This window comes from Neolamprologus multifasciatus, chromosome 6 (assembly GCF_963576455.1).
Source record: "Neolamprologus multifasciatus chromosome 6, fNeoMul1.2, whole genome shotgun sequence".
Classification (NCBI taxonomy): domain Eukaryota; kingdom Metazoa; phylum Chordata; class Actinopteri; order Cichliformes; family Cichlidae; genus Neolamprologus; species Neolamprologus multifasciatus.
In genome coordinates this window covers 31549766-31569163 of record NC_140444.1, presented here as the reverse complement: position 1 = coordinate 31569163, position 19398 = coordinate 31549766, and the positions used below count along the sequence as shown (strand labels likewise).

General features: G+C 38.3%; 1 protein-coding gene across 4 annotated transcripts; it reads right to left on the bottom strand.

The window, feature by feature from the left end:
• Positions 1 to 14546: 14546 nt before the first annotated feature.
• On the bottom strand, positions 14547 to 18279 carry LOC146517358 (kinesin-like protein KIF1B). Of its 4 annotated transcripts, XM_085163436.1 has the most exons (4): positions 16623 to 18279; positions 16175 to 16396; positions 15910 to 16028; positions 14547 to 15800 (listed from the first exon to the last, which is right to left on the bottom strand). In XM_085163436.1, the coding sequence occupies exons 2-4, from the start codon at positions 16340 to 16342 to the stop codon at positions 15776 to 15778; spliced, it is 312 nt and encodes a 103-aa protein (XP_085019562.1). In that variant the 5' UTR covers positions 16343 to 16396; positions 16623 to 18279; the 3' UTR covers positions 14547 to 15775. The 4 variants fall into 4 exon arrangements, 3 of the variants coding, with proteins under 3 accessions (XP_085019562.1, XP_085019564.1, XP_085019563.1); XR_014874635.1 differs by having other exon boundaries at positions 14547 to 16396; positions 16623 to 16855; positions 16961 to 18277; XM_085163438.1 differs by having other exon boundaries at positions 14547 to 16028; positions 16623 to 18277.
• Between the last annotated feature and the right edge of the window lie 1119 nt (positions 18280 to 19398).

The following is a 19398-nucleotide window of genomic DNA, read 5'->3' as shown; positions in this document are numbered from 1 at the left end:
TTTTCTCAGAAATGTGGGATTTGGAAAGTTTTTCCCTAAAAAAAGATCATATTCAAATAACATTATATACTAGACACCGCCAGTGGCGTGTCTAGAAAATTTTTGTTGGGGGGGCCAGGTAGGGGCACAGATTTGGAGAAGGGTGGCAGATGTAATTGGCAGATAATGTTAAAAACAATTCTACCAACCGTTAACCATAATTCAATAACCCTATAAACTTAATAACCGAATGCGCTTTTAACTCTTATTAGAATGAGATTTTAACCACTACGGTGCAAAGTTGTTAGATACTGCGTTGATAAAGTACAAGAGATACAATCAGTCAGTGTTTATTCAGCAGTCAAGGACATCAATATTTGCATAGTATTTTTACTGACATGTAGTGCACATATGTTTTGGGAAAAAACATTTTTGAATATTAAAATACGAACATTTTTAACATACAATTGGCAAATTAGCCAATGCCAATGCAAAACCAATGCCTATTAAAAAAAGAAGATAATCTTCTCACAAACTGGTGTTTGATTTTGAAACAGAAAAAAAGTGGGGAAACAAATGAAAAGACTAACATTTGAATGAAACCTGAAAGCAAGTAAATACTTTCTATGCTGCTTTATGGTAAACTTTGGTAATATTGATGTATAAAGAACAACACTGGCTGATGATGAAATACAGTCAGCTGGCATGGTGACACTGCCAGTATTAACCTGCAGGGCTGGACTGGGACAAAAAATTGGGCATTTTCACTACAGACCGGCCCACCAGGTATTAAAGCCATAAAACCTTTGAATGAAAACAAACGCTGTTGTGACAGTGATGCACTTTTTGGTATATGTATGATTTCTATACATTTACGTCAGATAAAAACTTTGTTCACAAGATTCAGATAATTATTTAATAAAAGCTAGATATTTTAAATGAGAATAAGAAAGAAAAGTATTTCTTTGTGCCCCCCTCTCCCTGTTAATGCCCTACCTGGCCCCCTGGCAACACTTTGCTAGACCCGCCCCTGCACAGCTATCAGCTGTCAGTTACTTAGAAAAGGATCCTGGTGTTATTTCTCAGAAACAGTTCATAACTTCCCTTCAACTCATTCTTGTCTCCTAAAAGGTAAACCTGTTTCTCCATCACCTGTTCAGCTCTGATGATTCAGTAAGGACATCTCCTGGTTTCATCCTCATGTTTCCCTCTCACCACATATCCAAACCGACATCATGACCAGCAGCTTTTACAGCTGTGGCTCCAGCAAACATCAGCTGATACTAGAAATTAATATTAAATAAATTCTAACAACAGCTGATCAAGCTTAAACGTGCTGCTGTTGTTTAGCGTGACATCCGCTGGTTTCCTGTTTCTGGTGCAAAGTGGGCGATAAATAAACAAGAGAGCCGATCAGCTGATCATTGATCAGTTTCATGATTGAAGTAGAAACAGGAGAGGGAGGGGGAGAGAATGAGAGAAGAAGAGGCAGCTGAAGCGTCAGGACAGAATAACTCCAGCTTTGTGTCTTTTTCCATTCTAGCTGAAGTACGGGACAAACTGTGTCTCTTCTCAGCTCAATACAAAACCCATAATATTTTCTCTGAATGAGGGACTATTCCATTTTTAAGGAGCCGTTGGCAACTCTACTAACTAACCTTATGAATATAATAAAGTTCACTAACAGTAACATCATAGCAACCAAACAGCTGTATAGAAACGTTATGCTAGCTCACGCAGTACAAGTTATTGTAACTGACTGTAAAAAGTCAGCACAACGAAAATAAACTCCACCTAAACTTGGTTTATATCTGACCCAGATAGACTGCAGGTCATAACTTCTTACCTGAAGCTCATTTCACCTGACAGTCGGACCGGCAGCCGCCTAGGGTCTCTCCACCTCCGCCTCCCCTTACCCCCATCCACCTGCTGGCCTCCACCACTTGCTAATTTTACTGAATCTGTGAAAGCTCCACCATAGCCACTACCAAACAATTGAGTTATTTTTACACGTCTGCCAGCATCTGTCCAATCCCCACCTTTCACTGTTTACACAGTTACGAAAAAAAGACAACAACAACAAAACATCGGCCCATTTAAAACAAAAAATTACCATCGGGCCACCGGCCAAATGCCCGGTATGCCCGATGGCCAGTCCAGCTATGCTGATGGGGACTGTGAGGGTTTGCAGTTAAATTCCTGCTCTTACAGGATCAGTGAGTGTCTGTTTAAAGATTATTAACATACTTTTACATCACTATGGAACACCAGCATTTCTGCAGAGGACAGAACCCCCTGCTTTAATCTACCATGATGCTCTGTGCTATGTTGTCATGGCAATATGAAGTCAAATAAATACAAATGTAGAAAAATGCACATTTAAAGGAGGACAAGAAGACAGGCAACTGGAAGAGCTTTTGAAGCAGGAAAACTTTTCTGGATTTCTCTTAATTTAACTGGAAATTTTGCAAATACAAGTCAAGGAGGAAACAAGGAGGCAGGTTGGATTATATTTGAGGACAGGACGCATGAAGGAGAAGCATGAGGAGAAAACAGCAGAGCGATGGTGGATCAAGTCGAAGAAGCAAGCATCAAAACTGTGAGTAAACATAACACACAAAGAGTTAAAAATTACTGTGCTGATTAAGGAAACATTAAATTTGGTTAGTTTGGGGTCTCGAGCTTCCGGTTTGTGGCTTCAGTTACTCTCAAAATTGAGGAAAGACAAAAAATGTTTCTTTTTAAAGGTTGTTGGAGGATTCTTACTGTAAGAAATATATGGATGTGCATCTGCTTTTATTTAAAAAAAACTGTTGAATTGTATTTAGTCACATTGGAAAGGGAAAACTGGAGGATCAGGACAATAATGTGGCCAAATTTACTGTTTCCTTAATCAGATCAATAATTTTGATCTGAACTAGAAATGTTGAAATGGGTTATTTTCTTTCTTCTCTACTGATCACTGTGTTACATGGTTAGTTACTTGTCAGTCTACATGGTTAATGGTACTTTTAAAAGATGCAGTTTATTCGGAATTTTGTAGAAAAAGGCTCTGCACCTGTGAAAAACAAATCAAAACCCCCAAAATCACTGTAGATCAGAGTAGCTAAGCTCTGGTTAACTGCAATTATATTACAGGAGATTAAAAATATTAGGTTGATTGAAAGAAACAAAGATTGCTTTAAGGTCTGAAGATTTGACTTTCCTATTGAAAGAGATGAAAACTAATCCATGTGTGACACTGAGAAAAAACTGAAAGCTAAAAAGATCTGGAGGTCCAAATGTTGTTATAAAAATGTGCAAACTTGATTTAATGACATTAGAAAGAAAAAATGGAATGTTTATAAAGGTAATATATAAAAATGATTTTTATATTACTTGAAAAAATGATGTTGGTTAGTGCAGCTGTATTTGGAAAACTGCTGGGTCACTAGTAAGATGAGATTTAATGTGATAAACTGAGGGAAGGTAATATAATCTGCACACTCGCTATTATTGTTGTAATCCACACACCAGCAGATATTTTATCAAACATTAATCATAATTGGTGATCAATGCAAGTTTTAAGCAATTATATTTATTTGCAAAACCAAATAAATCAAAACCAATTTACAAAATATAAAAAAGAATCTTGGTTTTTTTTAAGATAAAAAGACGTTTCTAACTGACTTCAGTTAGCTGAGCTGTAGAGGAGATTGATGAGTACGCAATAAAGTGAACTTGTTAGGGAGAGATTGCAATCAACTCAAATTTTGATGATAGACACAGATAAAAATGAGCGTTTTTTTAGACACTGATGTGTGGACCAATCACATGATTATAAACCAGGTGAAAATTGACTTCAAACTTTTGAGCTGTAGTGTAGATTGATTACAATGATAGCATATAATTATCGATTACAGAAGAATGTATAGAAGTATGAGTACAGAGAGACACTGTTAAAAGTTATGAGCTGTCTTGATGCAGAGAAAGTGGAGTTTGTCATCCTGGAGCTGCTGCCAAGATTGAATGATGCTCTGCCTCTGTGGTCAAGTTCAGACATAGGCTTTAAGCAACCATGAGCCACTGATAAGCGTGATAGATTAATAAGCATGTATAAAGTGGGCTTGTTAAACAGCTCTGATAGGAGAAAGTCAATGAGCACGCAATAAAGTGGACTTGTTAGGGACAGTTTACCATCAGCCTTGATAAAGTTTAACTTATTTTGTATTGAAAGACAGACTTTAAAGAAGCTTCTTATTTGAAACTGGTGATAAAATCCAGGTCAGATACAGTTACATACAAGCATACAGTACACACTACTGCTCAAAGGTCAGAGGTCAGTTAGAAAAGTCCCTGATTTTAATAGAAAATTGGCTTTAATGTAACATCACATGAAGTTTATCAGTAATGTTTCACAGCTTTTTATCAAATCATTCATCATCCATAAGTTGTGATGGAAAAATGTCTGCAAGCGTGCAGGAGCCCATTTTTAGAAACAATCACTCCTGTGTCATAATGTTCATTGAAGTTTATCAGGTCAGACGACCAACAGATGATAAGAAATATAATCTTACTAATTATTAGAGTTGAAAAGTACTTTGCTAAGCAAAATTCAATGAGGTTAGGCTGGAGATTGAGACGTTAACATAACAGGTTCAGTTGGTTATACCTGAGTGATGCCTGAAAGAAAATAATTTTCTTCTACAAATCTATTGGAGAATTCTGATTGTAAGAAATGAAAAATATTCAAAGAGTGAAACTGTTAAAAAAAGTGAAGGTTTTGTGCAGCTGGGTGTTGCAGCCCCTTTAGAGGAAAATGGAAACTTGGTTTTATGAGGTTAAAAACAAACACTGGGATGATCCAGACACATTTATTGTTTCTTTAATCACCACAATAGTTTCAGTTTGTGCAAAAATCTTTAAAAAGCTTTTTTGAGTGATAAGTTAGGCTTTAATGTGTTAAGCTTGCATTAGATAAGACAATGTACCACTGAACACAGGAGGGATTATTGCTGAAAATGGGTCTCTGAACACCTCTGTAGATATTCTATTAAAAATCATTCATGATTTGTGATCAGTGTTAATATTAAGCATTTATATGATTATTTTTTAAAAATTGCTGTGATTCAATCTGAAACCTAATTTGAGTCTATTCAGAAAACAAGACATTTCTAATTCACCTCAGACTTTTGAGCTGTAGTCTACATTGTAATGATAGTGTACCATTATTGATTAGAGCAGATGATATGAGACTATCAGGAGAGACTGTTAAAAAGTTATGAGCTGTCTTGATGCAGAGAAAGTGGAGTTTGTCATCCTGGAGCTGCTGCCAAGATTGAATGATGCTCTGCCTCTGTGGTCAAGTTCAGACATAGGCTTTAAGCAACCATGAGCCACTGATAAGCGTGATAGATTAATAAGCATGTATAAAGTGGGCTTGTTAAACAGCTCTGATAGGAGAAAGTCAATGAGCACGCAATAAAGTGGACTTGTTAGGGACAGTTTACCATCAGCCTTGATAAAGTTTAACTTCATTTGTATTGAAAGACAGACTTTAAAGAAGCTTCTTATTTGAAACTGGTGATAAAATCCAGGTCAGATACAGTTACATACAAGCATACAGTACACACTACTGCTCAAAGGTCAGAGGTCAGTTAGAAAAGTCCCTGATTTTAATAGAAAATTGGCTTTAATGTAACATCACATGAAGTTTATCAGTAATGTTTCACAGCTTTTTATCAAATCATTCATCATAAATAAGTTGTGATGGAAAAATGTCTGCAAGCGTGCAGGAGCCCATTTTTAGAGACAATCACTCCTGTGTCATAATGTTCATTGAAGTTTATCAGGTCAGACGACCAACAGATGATAAGAAATATAATCTTACTAATTATTAGAGTTGAAAAGTACTTTGCTAAGCAAAATTCAGTGAGGTTAGGCTGGAGCTTGACACGTTAACATAACAGGTTCAGTTGGTGATGCCTGAAAGAAAATAATTTTCTTCTACAAATCTATTGGAGAATTCTGATTGTAAGAAATGAAAAATATTCAAAGAGTGAAACTGTTAAAAAAAGTGAAGGTTTTGTGCAGCTGGGTGTTGCAGCCCCTTTAGAGGAAAATGGAAACTTGGTTTCATGAGGTTAAAAACAAACACTGGGATGATCCAGACACATTTATTGTTTCTTTAATCACCACAATAGTTTCAGTTTGTGCAAAAATCTTTAAAAAGCTGTTTTGAGTGATAAGTTAGGCTTTAATGTGTTAAGCTTGCATTAGATAAGACAATGTACCACTGAACACAGGAGGGATTATTGCTGAAAATGGGTCTCTGAACACCTCTGTAGATATTCTATTAAAAATCATTCATGATTTGTGATCAGTGTTAATATTAAGCATTTATATGATTATTTTTTAAAAATTGCTGTGATTCAATCTGAAACCTAATTTGAGTCTATTCAGAAAACAAGACATTTCTAATTCACCTCAGACTTTTGAGCTGTAGTCTACATTGTAATGATAGTGTACCGTTATTGATTAGAGCAGATGATATGAGACTATCAGGGAGACTGTTAAAAAGTTATGAGCTGTCTCGATGCAGAGAAAGTGGAGTTTGTCATCCTGGAGTTGTTGCCAAGATTGAATGATGCTCTGCCTCTGTGGTCAAGTTCAGACATAGGCTTTAAGCAACCATGAGCCACTGATAAGCGTGATAGATTAATAAGCATGTATAAAGTGGGCTTGTTAAACAGCTCTGATAGGAGAAAGTCAATGAGCACGCAATAAAGTGGACTTGTTAGGGACAGTTTACCATCAGCCTTGATAAAGTTTAACTTCATTTGTATTGAAAGACAGACTTTAAAGAAGATTCTTATTTGAAATTGGTGATAAAATCCAGGTCAGATACAGTTACATACAAGCATACAGTACACACTACTGCTCAAAGGTCAAAGGTCAGTTAGAAAAGTCCCCGATTTTAATCGAAAATTGGCTTTAATGTAACATCACATGAAGTTTATCAGTAATGTTTCACAGCTTTTTATCAAATCATTCATCATAAATAAGTTGTGATGGAAAAATGTCTGCAAGCGTGCAGGAGCCCATTTTTAGAGACGATCACTCCTGTGTCATAATGTTCATTGAAGTTTATCAGGTCAGACGACCAACAGATGATAAGAAATATAATCTTACTAATTATTAGAGTTGAAAAGTACTTTGCTAAGCAAAATTCAATGTGGTTAGGCTGGAGCTTGAGACGTTAACATAACAGGTTCAGTTGGTGATGCATGAAAGAAAATAATTTTCTTCTACAAATCTATTGGAGAATTCTGATTGTAAGAAATGAAAAATATTCAAAGAGTGAAACTGTTAAAAAAAGTGAAGGTTTTGTGCAGCTGGGTGTTGCAGCCCCTTTAGAGGAAAATGGAAACTTGGTTTCATGAGGTTAAAAACAAACACTGGGATGATCCAGACACATTTATTGTTTCTTTAATCACCACAATAGTTTCAGTTTGTGCAAAAATCTCTTAAAAAGCTGTTTTGAGTGATAAGTTAGGCTTTAATGTGTTAAGCTTGCATTAGATAAGACAATGTACCACTGAACACAGGAGGGATTATTGCTGAAAATGGGTCTCTGAACACCTCTGTAGATATTCTATTAAAAATCATTCATGATTTGTGATCAGTGTTAATATTAAGCATTTATATGATTATTTTCATAAATTGCTGTGATTCAATCTGATACCTAATTTGAGTCTATTCAGAAAACAAGACATTTCTAATTGACCTCAGACTTTTGAGCTGTAGTCTACATTGTAATGATAGTGTACCGTTATTGATTAGAGCAGATGATATGAGACTATCAGGAGAGACTGTTAAAAAGTTATGAGCTGTCTTGATGCAGAGAAAGTGGAGTTTGTCATCCTGGAGCTGCTGCCAAGATTGAATGATGCTCTGCCTCTGTGGTCAAGTTCAGACATAGGCTTTAAGCAACCATGAGCCACTGATAAGCGTGATAGATTAATAAGCATGTATAAAGTGGGCTTGTTAAACAGCTCTGATAGGAGAAAGTCAATGAGCACGCAATAAAGTGGACTTGTTAGGGACAGTTTACCATCAGCCTTGATAAAGTTTAACTTCATTTGTATTGAAAGACAGACTTTAAAGAAGCTTCTTATTTGAAACTGGTGATAAAATCCAGGTCAGATACAGTTACATACAAACATACAGTACACACTACTGCTCAAAGGTCAGAGGTCAGTTAGAAAAGTCCCTGATTTTAATAGAAAATTGGCTTTAATGTAACATCACATGAAGTTTATCAGTAATGTTTCACAGCTTTTGATCAAATCATTCATCATCCATAAGTTGTGATGGAAAAATGTCTGCAAGCGTGCAGGAGCCCATTTTTAGAAACAATCACTCCTGTGTCATAATGTTCATTGAAGTTTATCAGGTCAGACGACCAACAGATGATAAGAAATATAATCTTACTAATTATTAGAGTTGAAAAGTACTTTGCTAAGCAAAATTCAATGAGGTTAGGCTGGAGATTGAGACGTTAACATAACAGGTTCAGTTGGTGATGCCTGAAAGAAAATAATTTTCTTCTACAAATCTATTGGAGAATTCTGATTGTAAGAAATGAAAAATATTCAAAGAGTGAAACTGTTAAAAAAAGTGAAGGTTTTGTGCAGCTGGGTGTTGCAGCCCCTTTAGAGGAAAATGGAAACTTGGTTTCATGAGGTTAAAAACAAACACTGGGATGATCCAGACACATTTATTGTTTCTTTAATCACCACAATAGTTTCAGTTTGTGCAAAAATCTCTTAAAAAGCTGTTTTGAGTGATAAGTTAGGCTTTAATGTGTTAAGCTTGCATTAGATAAGACAATGTACCACTGAACACAGGAGGGATTATTGCTGAAAATGGGTCTCTGAACACCTCTGTAGATATTCTATTAAAAATCATTCATGATTTGTGATCAGTGTTAATATTAAGCATTTATATGATTATTTTGATAAATTGCTGTGATTCAATCTGATACCTAATTTGAGTCTATTCAGAAAACAAGACATTTCTAATTCACCTCAGACTTTTGAGCTGTAGTCTACATTGTATTGATAGTGTACCGTTATTGATTAGAGCAGATGATATGAGACTATCAGGAGAGACTGTTAAAAAGTTATGAGCTGTCTTGATGCAGAGAAAGTGGAGTTTGTCATCCTGGAGCTGCTGCCAAGATTGAATGATGCTCTGCCTCTGTGGTCAAGTTCAGACATAGGCTTTAAGCAACCATGAGCCACTGATAAGCGTGATAGATTAATAAGCATGTATAAAGTGGGCTTGTTAAACAGCTCTGATAGGAGAAAGTCAATGAGCACGCAATAAAGTGGACTTGTTAGGGACAGTTTACCATCAGCCTTGATAAAGTTTAACTTCATTTGTATTGAAAGACAGACTTTAAAGAACATTCTTATTTGAAACTGGTGATAAAATCCAGGTCAGATACAGTTACATACAAGCATACAGTACACACTACTGCTCAAAGGTCAGAGGTCAGTTAGAAAAGTCCCTGATTTTAATAGAAAATTGGCTTTAATGTAACATCACATGAAGTTTATCAGTAATGTTTCACAGCTTTTAATCAAATCCTTCATCATCCATAAGTTGTGATGGAAAAATGTCTGCAAGCGTGCAGGAGCCCATTTTTAGAGACAATCACTCCTGTGTCATAATGTTCATTGAAGTTTATCAGGTCAGACGACCAACAGATGATAAGAAATATAATCTTACTAATTATTAGAGTTGAAAAGTACTTTGCTAAGCAAAATTCAGTGTGGTTAGGCTGGAGCTTGAGACGTTAACATAACAGGTTCAGTTGGTGATGCCTGAAAGAAAATAATTTTCTTCTAGAAATCTATTGGAGAATTCTGATTGTAAGAAATGAAAAATATTCAAAGAGTGAAACTGTTAAAAAAAGTGAAGGTTTTGTGCAGCTGGGTGTTGCAGCCCCTTTAGAGGAAAATGGAAACTTGGTTTCATGAGGTTAAAAACAAACACTGGGATGATCCAGACACATTTATTGTTTCTTTAATCAGCACAATAGTTTCAGTTTGTGCAAAAATCTTTTAAAAAGCTGTTTTGAGTGATAAGTTAGGCTTTAATGTGTTAAGCTTGCATTAGATAAGACAATGTACCACTGAACACAGGAGGGATTATTGCTGAAAATGGGTCTCTGAACACCTCTGTAGATATAATATTAAAAATCATTCATGATTTGTGATCAGTGTTAATATTAAGCATTTATATGATTATTTTTTAAAAATTGCTGTGATTCAATCTGAAACCTAATTTGAGTCTATTCAGAAAACAAGACATTTCTAATTCACCTCAGACTTTTGAGCTGTAGTCTACATTGTATTGATAGTGTACCGTTATTGATTAGAGCAGATGATATGAGACTATCAGGGAGACTGTTAAAAAGTTATGAGCTGTCTTGATGCAGAGAAAGTGGAGTTTGTCATCCTGGAGCTGCTGCCAAGATTGAATGATGCTCTGCCTCTGTGGTCAAGTTCAGACATAGGCTTTAAGCAACCATGAGCCACTGATAAGCGTGATAGATTAATAAGCATGTATAAAGTGGGCTTGTTAAACAGCTCTGATAGGAGAAAGTCAATGAGCACGCAATAAAGTGGACTTGTTAGGGACAGTTTACCATCAGCCTTGATAAAGTTTAACTTCATTTGTATTGAAAGACAGACTTTAAAGAAGATTCTTATTTGAAACTGGTGATAAAATCCAGGTCAGATACAGTTACATACAAGCATACAGTACACACTACTGCTCAAAGGTCAGAGGTCAGTTAGAAAAGTCCCTGATTTTAATAGAAAATTGGCTTTAATGTAACATCACATGAAGTTTATCAGTAATGTTTCACAGCTTTTTATCAAATCATTCATCATAAATAAGTTGTGATGGAAAAATGTCTGCAAGCGTGCAGGAGCCCATTTTTAGAGACAATCACTCCTGTGTCATAATGTTCATTGAAGTTTATCAGGTCAGACGACCAACAGATGATAAGAAATATAATCTTACTAATTATTAGAGTTGAAAAGTACTTTGCTAAGCAAAATTCAATGAGGTTAGGCTGGAGCTTGAGACGTTAACATAACAGGTTCAGTTGGTGATGCATGAAAGAAAATAATTTTCTTCTACAAATCTATTGGAGAATTCTATTTGTAAGAAATGAAAAATAATCAAAGAGTGAAAGAGTTGCACACACTAGAAATTTTGTATTCATCGTTTATCTTGGTTTTCTTCTGATTTTAGTATCTATTTGTGAGTGTAGTTTTTATTTGCATGATTTTATTCTGTTTGTATCGCATGTTTTTAGTGTGTCATTTTACGTTTTTTTAATCCACTGTGGATTAGCTGGGCAGGGGAAAAATTAGCTGATAGTGATCACATGTTGAGGCATGGGTGTGTCCAGAGGTGTCCTTTCAGCTGTTTAAAGGTTGTATTAAAAGGAAGCAAGCTGAGCACTGGAAGGAGAGAGGCCCTAGATTGGAAGAGGAACGCATGAAGGCCAGGTGGAAAAGAGGGAGCCGCTGCGTGATCGTGGGGGGTGCGACGCCTTGTCTGGAGACCGGTCAGTGTGATGTGGTGACCCAGTCCCGACAGCAGGAACGGCGACAGTAGGAGACAACGTGTGTGACTGACATCAGGGCAGATGTATACCACTGCCTGCATTTGTCAGTAGCGTCTCACTGTTGTTCACTGGGTGCAGCCGTGTTGGGAGAGGGTCGCCATGGCTATAAGCCAGGGCAGCTTCCGGGATGATGGTTCTGGCTCCTATTTGTTTTTACTTACAGGTGATGACGTGAGGGGAGCTGCGGTGGTATCGAGCGACGGACTCCAATGCAGAATGCGAACTGGGCTGGGATGTGATGGGCCCAGTGGACGGATGAGACTGGGACAGGAGGCTCCTCGTCTGCCTGACACGAGGCTGGCGTGGACCCCGCTCAGCAAGAGGAATTTCTGTCCAGCTCAAGAACACACAAGGAATATTCGTCCTGGGTTGTGGGACTGGGTGGGATTTCTGTGCATGAAGAGAATTGTATTTTGACCAGTTTTAGAATAATCTTATCCAGTCTCAGTGGGAATTTTAGCATATCGAGAAAATTTCATTGTATACTTTATTTCTTAGTATCTGGTTTGTTTTATTCCTGCTGTCCACCTCGTGGAATAAACATGAATGAAACAATACTTTCCTGTCAAAACCAATATTTTAGTCAAGGCTAGCGGAAAGTTTCATATATATCATAAACATCTTTCCTCTTTGTCTCCCTATAGTTTAGTTTCATTTTCTTACCCCCACCGGTGGAGGCAGATGGCCCCTCCCTGATTCTGGTTCTGCCAAAAATGGAGTTTTTCCTTCCCACTGTTGCCAAGTTCTTGCTCATAGGGGGTCATTTGATTGTTGGGGCTTTCTCTGTATTATTGCACAACCTTTATCTTATCATATATTTCAAGTTTATATGTTGTGAATTGGCTTGATTTAAATCAAATTGAACTCATTCAATTAAAACCAAATATAACTTGTAATCGAATCTATTCAAATGTAAAGTCATCTCACTCAATTTGGACTAGCACTGAAAAATACACTGACATCCTCTGTTTCCCAATTAGCAGATCAGAGGTTGATGTTTTATTCATGACTCAATACTTGAATGGTTTTATCCTGTTTATAAATAAACATTTAAAAAGGACATTGCTTCATTGTCTGATTCATTGTTTGTCTGTGTCAGTCCTTAATACACACACATGTATACAATAATTCTAGTTGCCACAGTCTCCGGAGATCCTATGCTCCGTTTTCTCATACTTTTCTTCACTGTTTACCTCATTTTGCCCAATAAAATGTACATTTTTGTAAACAATGTTTTGGCCTATTAAAAAAACTGTCTCCATATGAGGACGTCACCACTTTGCATTTTACAAATCAAGTAAACAAACACGGGGCTGTTTATCATATAACTAACATTTAGGTCTGTGGGATGGAAGGATGGGAGCTTTAAATGTTGTGCCTCCATAATTATTCTAGAGTCTTTACAGTGTTCAGCCCCTGCTGTGATTTGGTGCTACATACATAAACTTGGAATGAATTAATCCACCTGTTCACAGGAGATCACAGGGAGATGACACCAAACATCAGAAGATCTTATTGTGCGCCACAGTAAAAGGGTGGTTTCTTGGGACTAAAGCACATAATAAACTACAGCAGAAGCTCACATAAAGCAGGAAATAAGCAGGCAGCACTTGATCTGCTAATGCACGTTTCCCACTTTTATTGTTGCCTCATTCACTAACAGTTCAATGGTGCAAGATTACCATACACAGAATTAGGATATCTGCATGACACATCTATGCTGTACAGTGAATGGATTATAATTATTACAAATACAGTAAACATATTTACATTTTAGTTCAAGCTCCATACAACATAGATATTTACAAAGTATGAAAATAAAACCGGTCTGACAAATAATAAACAGCGTTAATGACGTTTTTTTTTTTTTTCTTTTCTTTTGGTGAACAAATCTGAAAGGGGGCTTGGTTAACTGATATTAATTGTCAGAGGGGGAAGGTGGAAAATATCATGGCTAGTTTTGTTTGAAAGGCATCAACAGAAAAACACAGAAAAAAGTGATGAGGTGAAGAAAGACACAATAAGTTTGCTGTCGTTTTAGATCTCACCAGCTACTTTGTATAGTCCTAGACCTCTGATATTAGAAAAAATAAAAATGAGTTAAAATACACCTTTATTTTGATAGAGTTCAGATGGATGTCTAGCATGACTAATGAGTACATCTCCTCCAAAAAAACAACAGACTTCTAATTCACTTAAACCGCTTTCTAATAAAGAGGAAGCACTAATGTAACTCACCTCCTCAGTCAAGGTGCAGGGGGTTACATTTTAGGTCTCCTTTTCCTTTTTCCTCCTCTCTCTTACATTCAAACCCTCTCTTAGTTCACACTAAAATAGCAAATATTTTCATGGGGTAGTGTTACGGATTCAAATATTGGGGATGGATACAAGAGGAAAACCAAAATAACAACACTGGTCCGGCCAGGTTGAGTCAAACGATGATTTAATGAATACACGCGTGGGAGATGGACACCATACAGCAGACAGCATCAGATCTCAAAATGGTGGAGCATTGATCAAACTCTTATAGCCTCTAGTGGCCCCCACCTAATCATAAAAGCCTAAACATTCACATTCTTTCTCTCACACAGCGCCTAAGCTACGACCTTGGCTCCCTGTTTATCTGCTCCTACTGAGATGGGGCAGTATGCTCTGTTCTCTTCTAATCAGACAAATAAGGCGATGACTTTCTGTGACAGTATTTCTTATAACTCAGCAGTATAATGCATCATAAAACAATATCATTCATTCACAATAAATCAACAGTCTAATGTAATGCAAATCAGTTTACCAAATGTAATAGTTATCACCTTCTTCTAATTCAGGAGAATAATGCAAACTAAAACTACATAGTAATCAGAAATAAGTAACAGTAGTATCAGAAATAAGACCTTTGAATATGTAGTCCCTTTAACTTCTTTCCTTCTATTAAACCATTCATTCATTCTTTTTCCTTACGTCCTTCTAACCTTTTCACTGTGTTTTCTTTGCGTCTTTACAACAAGAGTGTAAAGTTAATAGCAGTAAATGTCAAGGCTTTCTGATTCTCAGTGAGATAGAGCGAGCTAGAGGAGCAGAGAGGGATGTGTTAAACGAGGGTTAACTACCACACTCATCCCAGAACAGACTGCATGTACAAATCAAGTTCTCTCCTTAGTTCGTTTTCATCCTCCTAGTCCTCCTCCTCATCTCCTTGTAACCCTGTTAGTGAGTCAGTATTTTACTGACTCACTAACTGACTGGCACTATCGGGGGTTTAGAGGCGGCGTATGTACACAGATTGAGGAGGATCTAAGTATGACGTGGATGACAGAGGAAATTGGGCGTGGCCCTCCTGTCAAAGTTCATTCCCACTTTGAGTTTTTGTTTCAGAGACGGTTCAGCCTGATGCAAATTCACTGCAAGAAGAAAAATACCCTATAAATCTATTAGCAGCTATAGTTTAGGTAGCAGAGCGTAAACTAACACGTCACTTGGAGATATCTGTAGATTTTTTCTTCATGGTTTCAAATGTAAGCTGGTTGATTTGGTTAATTTTTGTTTTTCGTTTGAAACTGAGCAAACCTGGTCTTCTCCTGAGGACTGCTGCAGGTATCATGCAAGCATGTTAATTTAATAAAAAGCCAACAGCAAAAACCCCCAAAATAGAATTAAACTCATTTCAGGAGACAAATAAAACTGATAGAGACATTTTTTTGTACAGATGATTGGCAAACCGAAAGTTTCTAAAGAGTCGTGCACACACAAGTAGACTACTACAACATGCTACTTAGTTAGGGGAGTTTGGGAATGACAACCAAGCGGAACAAAATTAGACCCAAACATTGTCATCGAAACAAAAACACAAAAAGCTGAGGGGAGGGAATAGAGAGGAGGAAAGCTAAGTTGGCAGCGGGGTTGCTGGAGGGAAGCAGGGAGGTAAAAGTTCTGAGGAACTTAAACGTTTGAGTCGCATGAAAAGAGACTTAAGCCACAAGTCTACTTACAAGAGAAAACCGTCAAGAATCACAATGATTAATACGTTTTAACACTTGGTATTTTCGGTATTTTCAAAGGCTTTTCATAAAGGATGGAAGCGGTGGTTTTCCCGCGTACCGCTCCGCCCGCTCAGTTCTTCCTCGCCAACTTAGATCTGTGGGGAGAGTTTTACGTTGTGAGGAGAAGGGAATGTTTTTGAAGGGTGCAGAAGCTGTACGTTTGACTGTGGTGTGAGAGGTGCGTGTGTGTCTGTGTGTGTGTACCTTATTGTTCCTGCTAGCAGAGGATTAAAGGCGTACAGCCAGTCATTCATGTCATTCTCGTTGTTGGCCTGCAGGAGGATGCCTCCATGTTTTGTGCACACTGCAAATCTGTTGGGCGTCTGAAAAGAAAACATCACATTATATTTATGTTCATTCAAATGATAAATCCCAGTCCATTTGCCATTTCATCAATCAATGTGTCCAAAACTGGCCAACGTGCACCAAAACAATTTGAATGAATTCTCATTAAAGACAAGCGTGTTACATCCAGCCTTTCTCTATCCTGCCTCAAACCATAAGCATGGCCTGCTGGTCTTCGCTGTATTCCACCTGTGCTGTGGAGAGGTTGAGGACGCCTCGCTCCACGGGGTCCTGGTTGCTGTTGTAGATGAAGACGTAGGGCCGGCGAACAACCACAAAATGCTTCACCCATGAGGTAGAGCGAGGCTCCATGAAGCTTAGAAAACCCTTCTTGGACACAACAGATCTGAAAAGAAGTGATTTCATTCATTTATTTTTTTTTTAAGAGAGCGCTTGTTTTTCTGAGGAAGAAGCAGAGTTGGTTTGTTTCCAGCTGAAATCATCCAGGCTCAGGAATTTGAATCAATCCACATCATTTCTGCTTGAACTAGAGAACATGAGTGTCGACTTACATTTGGTCTGTGAGACACATGTCTTAGTGACAGTATTTAGGTTAATATGGCATTACTCACCCTGGTCGCATTTCTTCAATATCAGGCACCAAGTTGAGGAACTCGTTCTTTGCAGCCCGCGCAAGGTAGGAGGTCTCCAGAGTGGGAACCATCTGGAAGTTTTCATAGTCTGAGCAGGAGGGACTGGAGGCTGGAGGCTCCCTATTCTGGTATTCTAAACAGTACTTAGCCGAAACCCAAAGACTGCTTGGTTGAGTTAACTTCCTGAACTATCTACAACATATGGTGGAAACCTGAAATTAAGACAGAGCAGACTAGAGGTGAGACATGACCATTACTGAATATTAAAAATAATAAATGACAGATTTAGTGATAATTTTCATAAACTATTTATTTACCACATCAATAAACAGCATGGCAGGGCAAAATATGTTTTCTAACATGGCAACCTTTTAAAAGTGAAAGGAGACAGAAAGACAGGTGAGAAAGAATAAAACTTAACTGACTTTTTGATGGCATTTTACACAAAGTACTAGTACAGTATCTAGAAAATGTGGGAAAATACTGGCATCATGTACAGTACTTTCTTCTGAAGAAATTATGTTGGGACCCTGAAAAAAACTTACTATGTACAATAATGGATTTCTATAAATTTGACATCACATGAAAACTTTGGTTGTAAGATTCAGATAATTATTTGTTAAAAGCTAGAAATTTTAAATGAGAATAAGAAAGAAAAGTATTTCTTTGTGCCCCCCTTTCCCTTTAATTGGGTGGCTGTAGCTCAGGTGGCAGAGCAGGTCAGCCACTAATCAGAAGGTCGGTGGTTCGATCGCAGGCTGCCTCCTGGCTGCAGGCCAAATATCCTTGGGCAAGATACTAACCCCATGTTTGCCTACTGGTGGTGGTCAGAGGGCCCGGTGGCGCCAGTGTCCAGCAGCCTCGCCTCTGTCAGTGCGCCCCAGGGCAGCTGTGGCTACAATGTAGCTTGCCATCGCCAGTGTGTGAATGGGTGAATGACTGAATGTGAGTGTGAATGGGTGAATGACTGAATGTAGTGTAAAGCGCTTTGGGGTCCTTAAGGACTAGAAAAGCGCTATACAAATGCAGGCCATTTACCATTTAATGCTCTACCTGGCCCCATGGCAAAACTTTGCTAGACCTGCCCCTGCACAGTTACCAGCTGTCAGCTACATAGAAAAGAATCCTGGTGTTATTTGTCTCTCAGAAACAGTTCATAGCTTTCCTTTAACCCATTCATGTCACCTAAAAGGTAAACCTGTTTCTCCATCACCTGTTCAGCTCTGATGATTCAGTAAGGACATCTCCTGGTTTCTTCTTCATGTTTCCCTCTCACCAGATAACCAAACCGATATCATGACCAGCAGCTTTTACGGCTCCAACAAACATCAGCTGATACTAGAAAGTAATATTAAATAAATTCTAACAACAGCTTATCAAGTTTAAAGGCGCTGCTGCTGTTTAACCCGACCTCCACTAGTTTCCTCTTTCTGGCGCAAAGTGGGAGATAAACAAGCAAGAGAGACAGGAGAGAGGCGGCAGAAACGCCGATCAGCTGATCATTGATCAGTTTCACGATTGAAGTAGCAGCAGGAGAGGGAGGGGGGAGAATGAGAGAAGAAGAGGCAGCTGACAGCGTAAAGACACAGAATAACTCCAGCTTTTTGTCTTTTTTTTAATAGTAGCTGAAGTACGGGACAAATCGCATTTATTTTCAGCTCAATGTGAAATGCTTAATATTAACTGTGAATACCAGAGGATTCCGTTTTTTACAGGATGGTAGGCAACTCTACTAACTAACCATATGAATAAAATAAAGTTCACCAGTAACATATAGCACCCACCCAACTGTATAGAAACTCCGTCATGCTAGCTAGTACACAGTACGAGTTATTGTAACTGGCTGTAAAAAGTTAGCACAATGAAAATAAACTACACCAAAACTTGTCTGTGAAGGTTCTCAGTCATCCAGGTCATTGTAGTCAAAGGAGCTTGCCACCTCCACAGGACAAGACTCAGCTGTCCATCTGCATCTTAAGGATAAAGGTCACTCTTTCGAGGATGCCAATGTTCACATTTTGGACAGAGAGGACAGATGGTTTGAAAGAGGAGTGAAAGAAGCCATCTATGTCCACTGTGAGCAAACCATCTTTGAACAGAGGCGGTGGTTTACGACACCAACTCTCTGCCATCTATAATCCAGTTTTGAGTTCCCTCCCCAGACGCCTTAACGCCCACTCACATCCTGGGCCATCTGACCTCAGGAATTCGCATGATAAGGTGGGGCCAGGTTTCACAATGAACTCACCCAAAACTCTGGCTGATTGGGACCCACACCCAGTTTCACACCTTGGCTCAGGCGATTAGAGGATCATCAGGGGGTCCTTTTGTCCCTCTGTGGGGGGATACTCCCACTAGGTTTATATCTGGGACTCTCCACCATTTGACCTTAGAACTGAAGAAGCTTCACGGATGAGAGGTGAAACGTCTTCAAGCAACTTAAAGAAGTCCAGACGCTTTTCTTTGCAAGCTCCTTTGACTACACCAAAACTTGGTTTATATCTGACCCAGATAGACTGCAGGTCATAACTTCTTACCTGAAGCTCATTTCACCTGACAGTCGGACCGGCAGCCGCCTTGGGTCTCTCCACCTCCGCCTCCCCTTTCCCCCATCCACCTGCTGGCCTCCACCACTTGCTAATTTTACTGAATCTGTGAAAGCTCCACCATAGCCACTACCAAACAATTGAGTTATTTTTACACGTCTGCCAGCATCTGTCCAATCCGCCACCTTTCACTGTTTACACTGTTACAG

What these genes read in the sequence shown, in the direction of transcription:
- LOC146517358 (XM_085163436.1), bottom strand. Translation starts at nt 16,342, where the DNA reads ATGGGTGAAGCATTTTGTGGTTGTTCGCCGGCCCTACGTCTTCATCTA. An exon ending in AGGATAGAGAAAGGCTGGAT is followed by an intron (nt 16,029 to 16,174) that starts GTAACACGCTTG and finishes TTTTCTTTTCAG; the next exon opens with ACGCCCAACAGATTTGCAGT. An exon ending in CTGCTAGCAGGAACAATAAG is followed by an intron (nt 15,801 to 15,909) that starts GTACACACACAC and finishes CTCTCCCCACAG; the next exon opens with ATCTAAGTTGGCGAGGAAGA.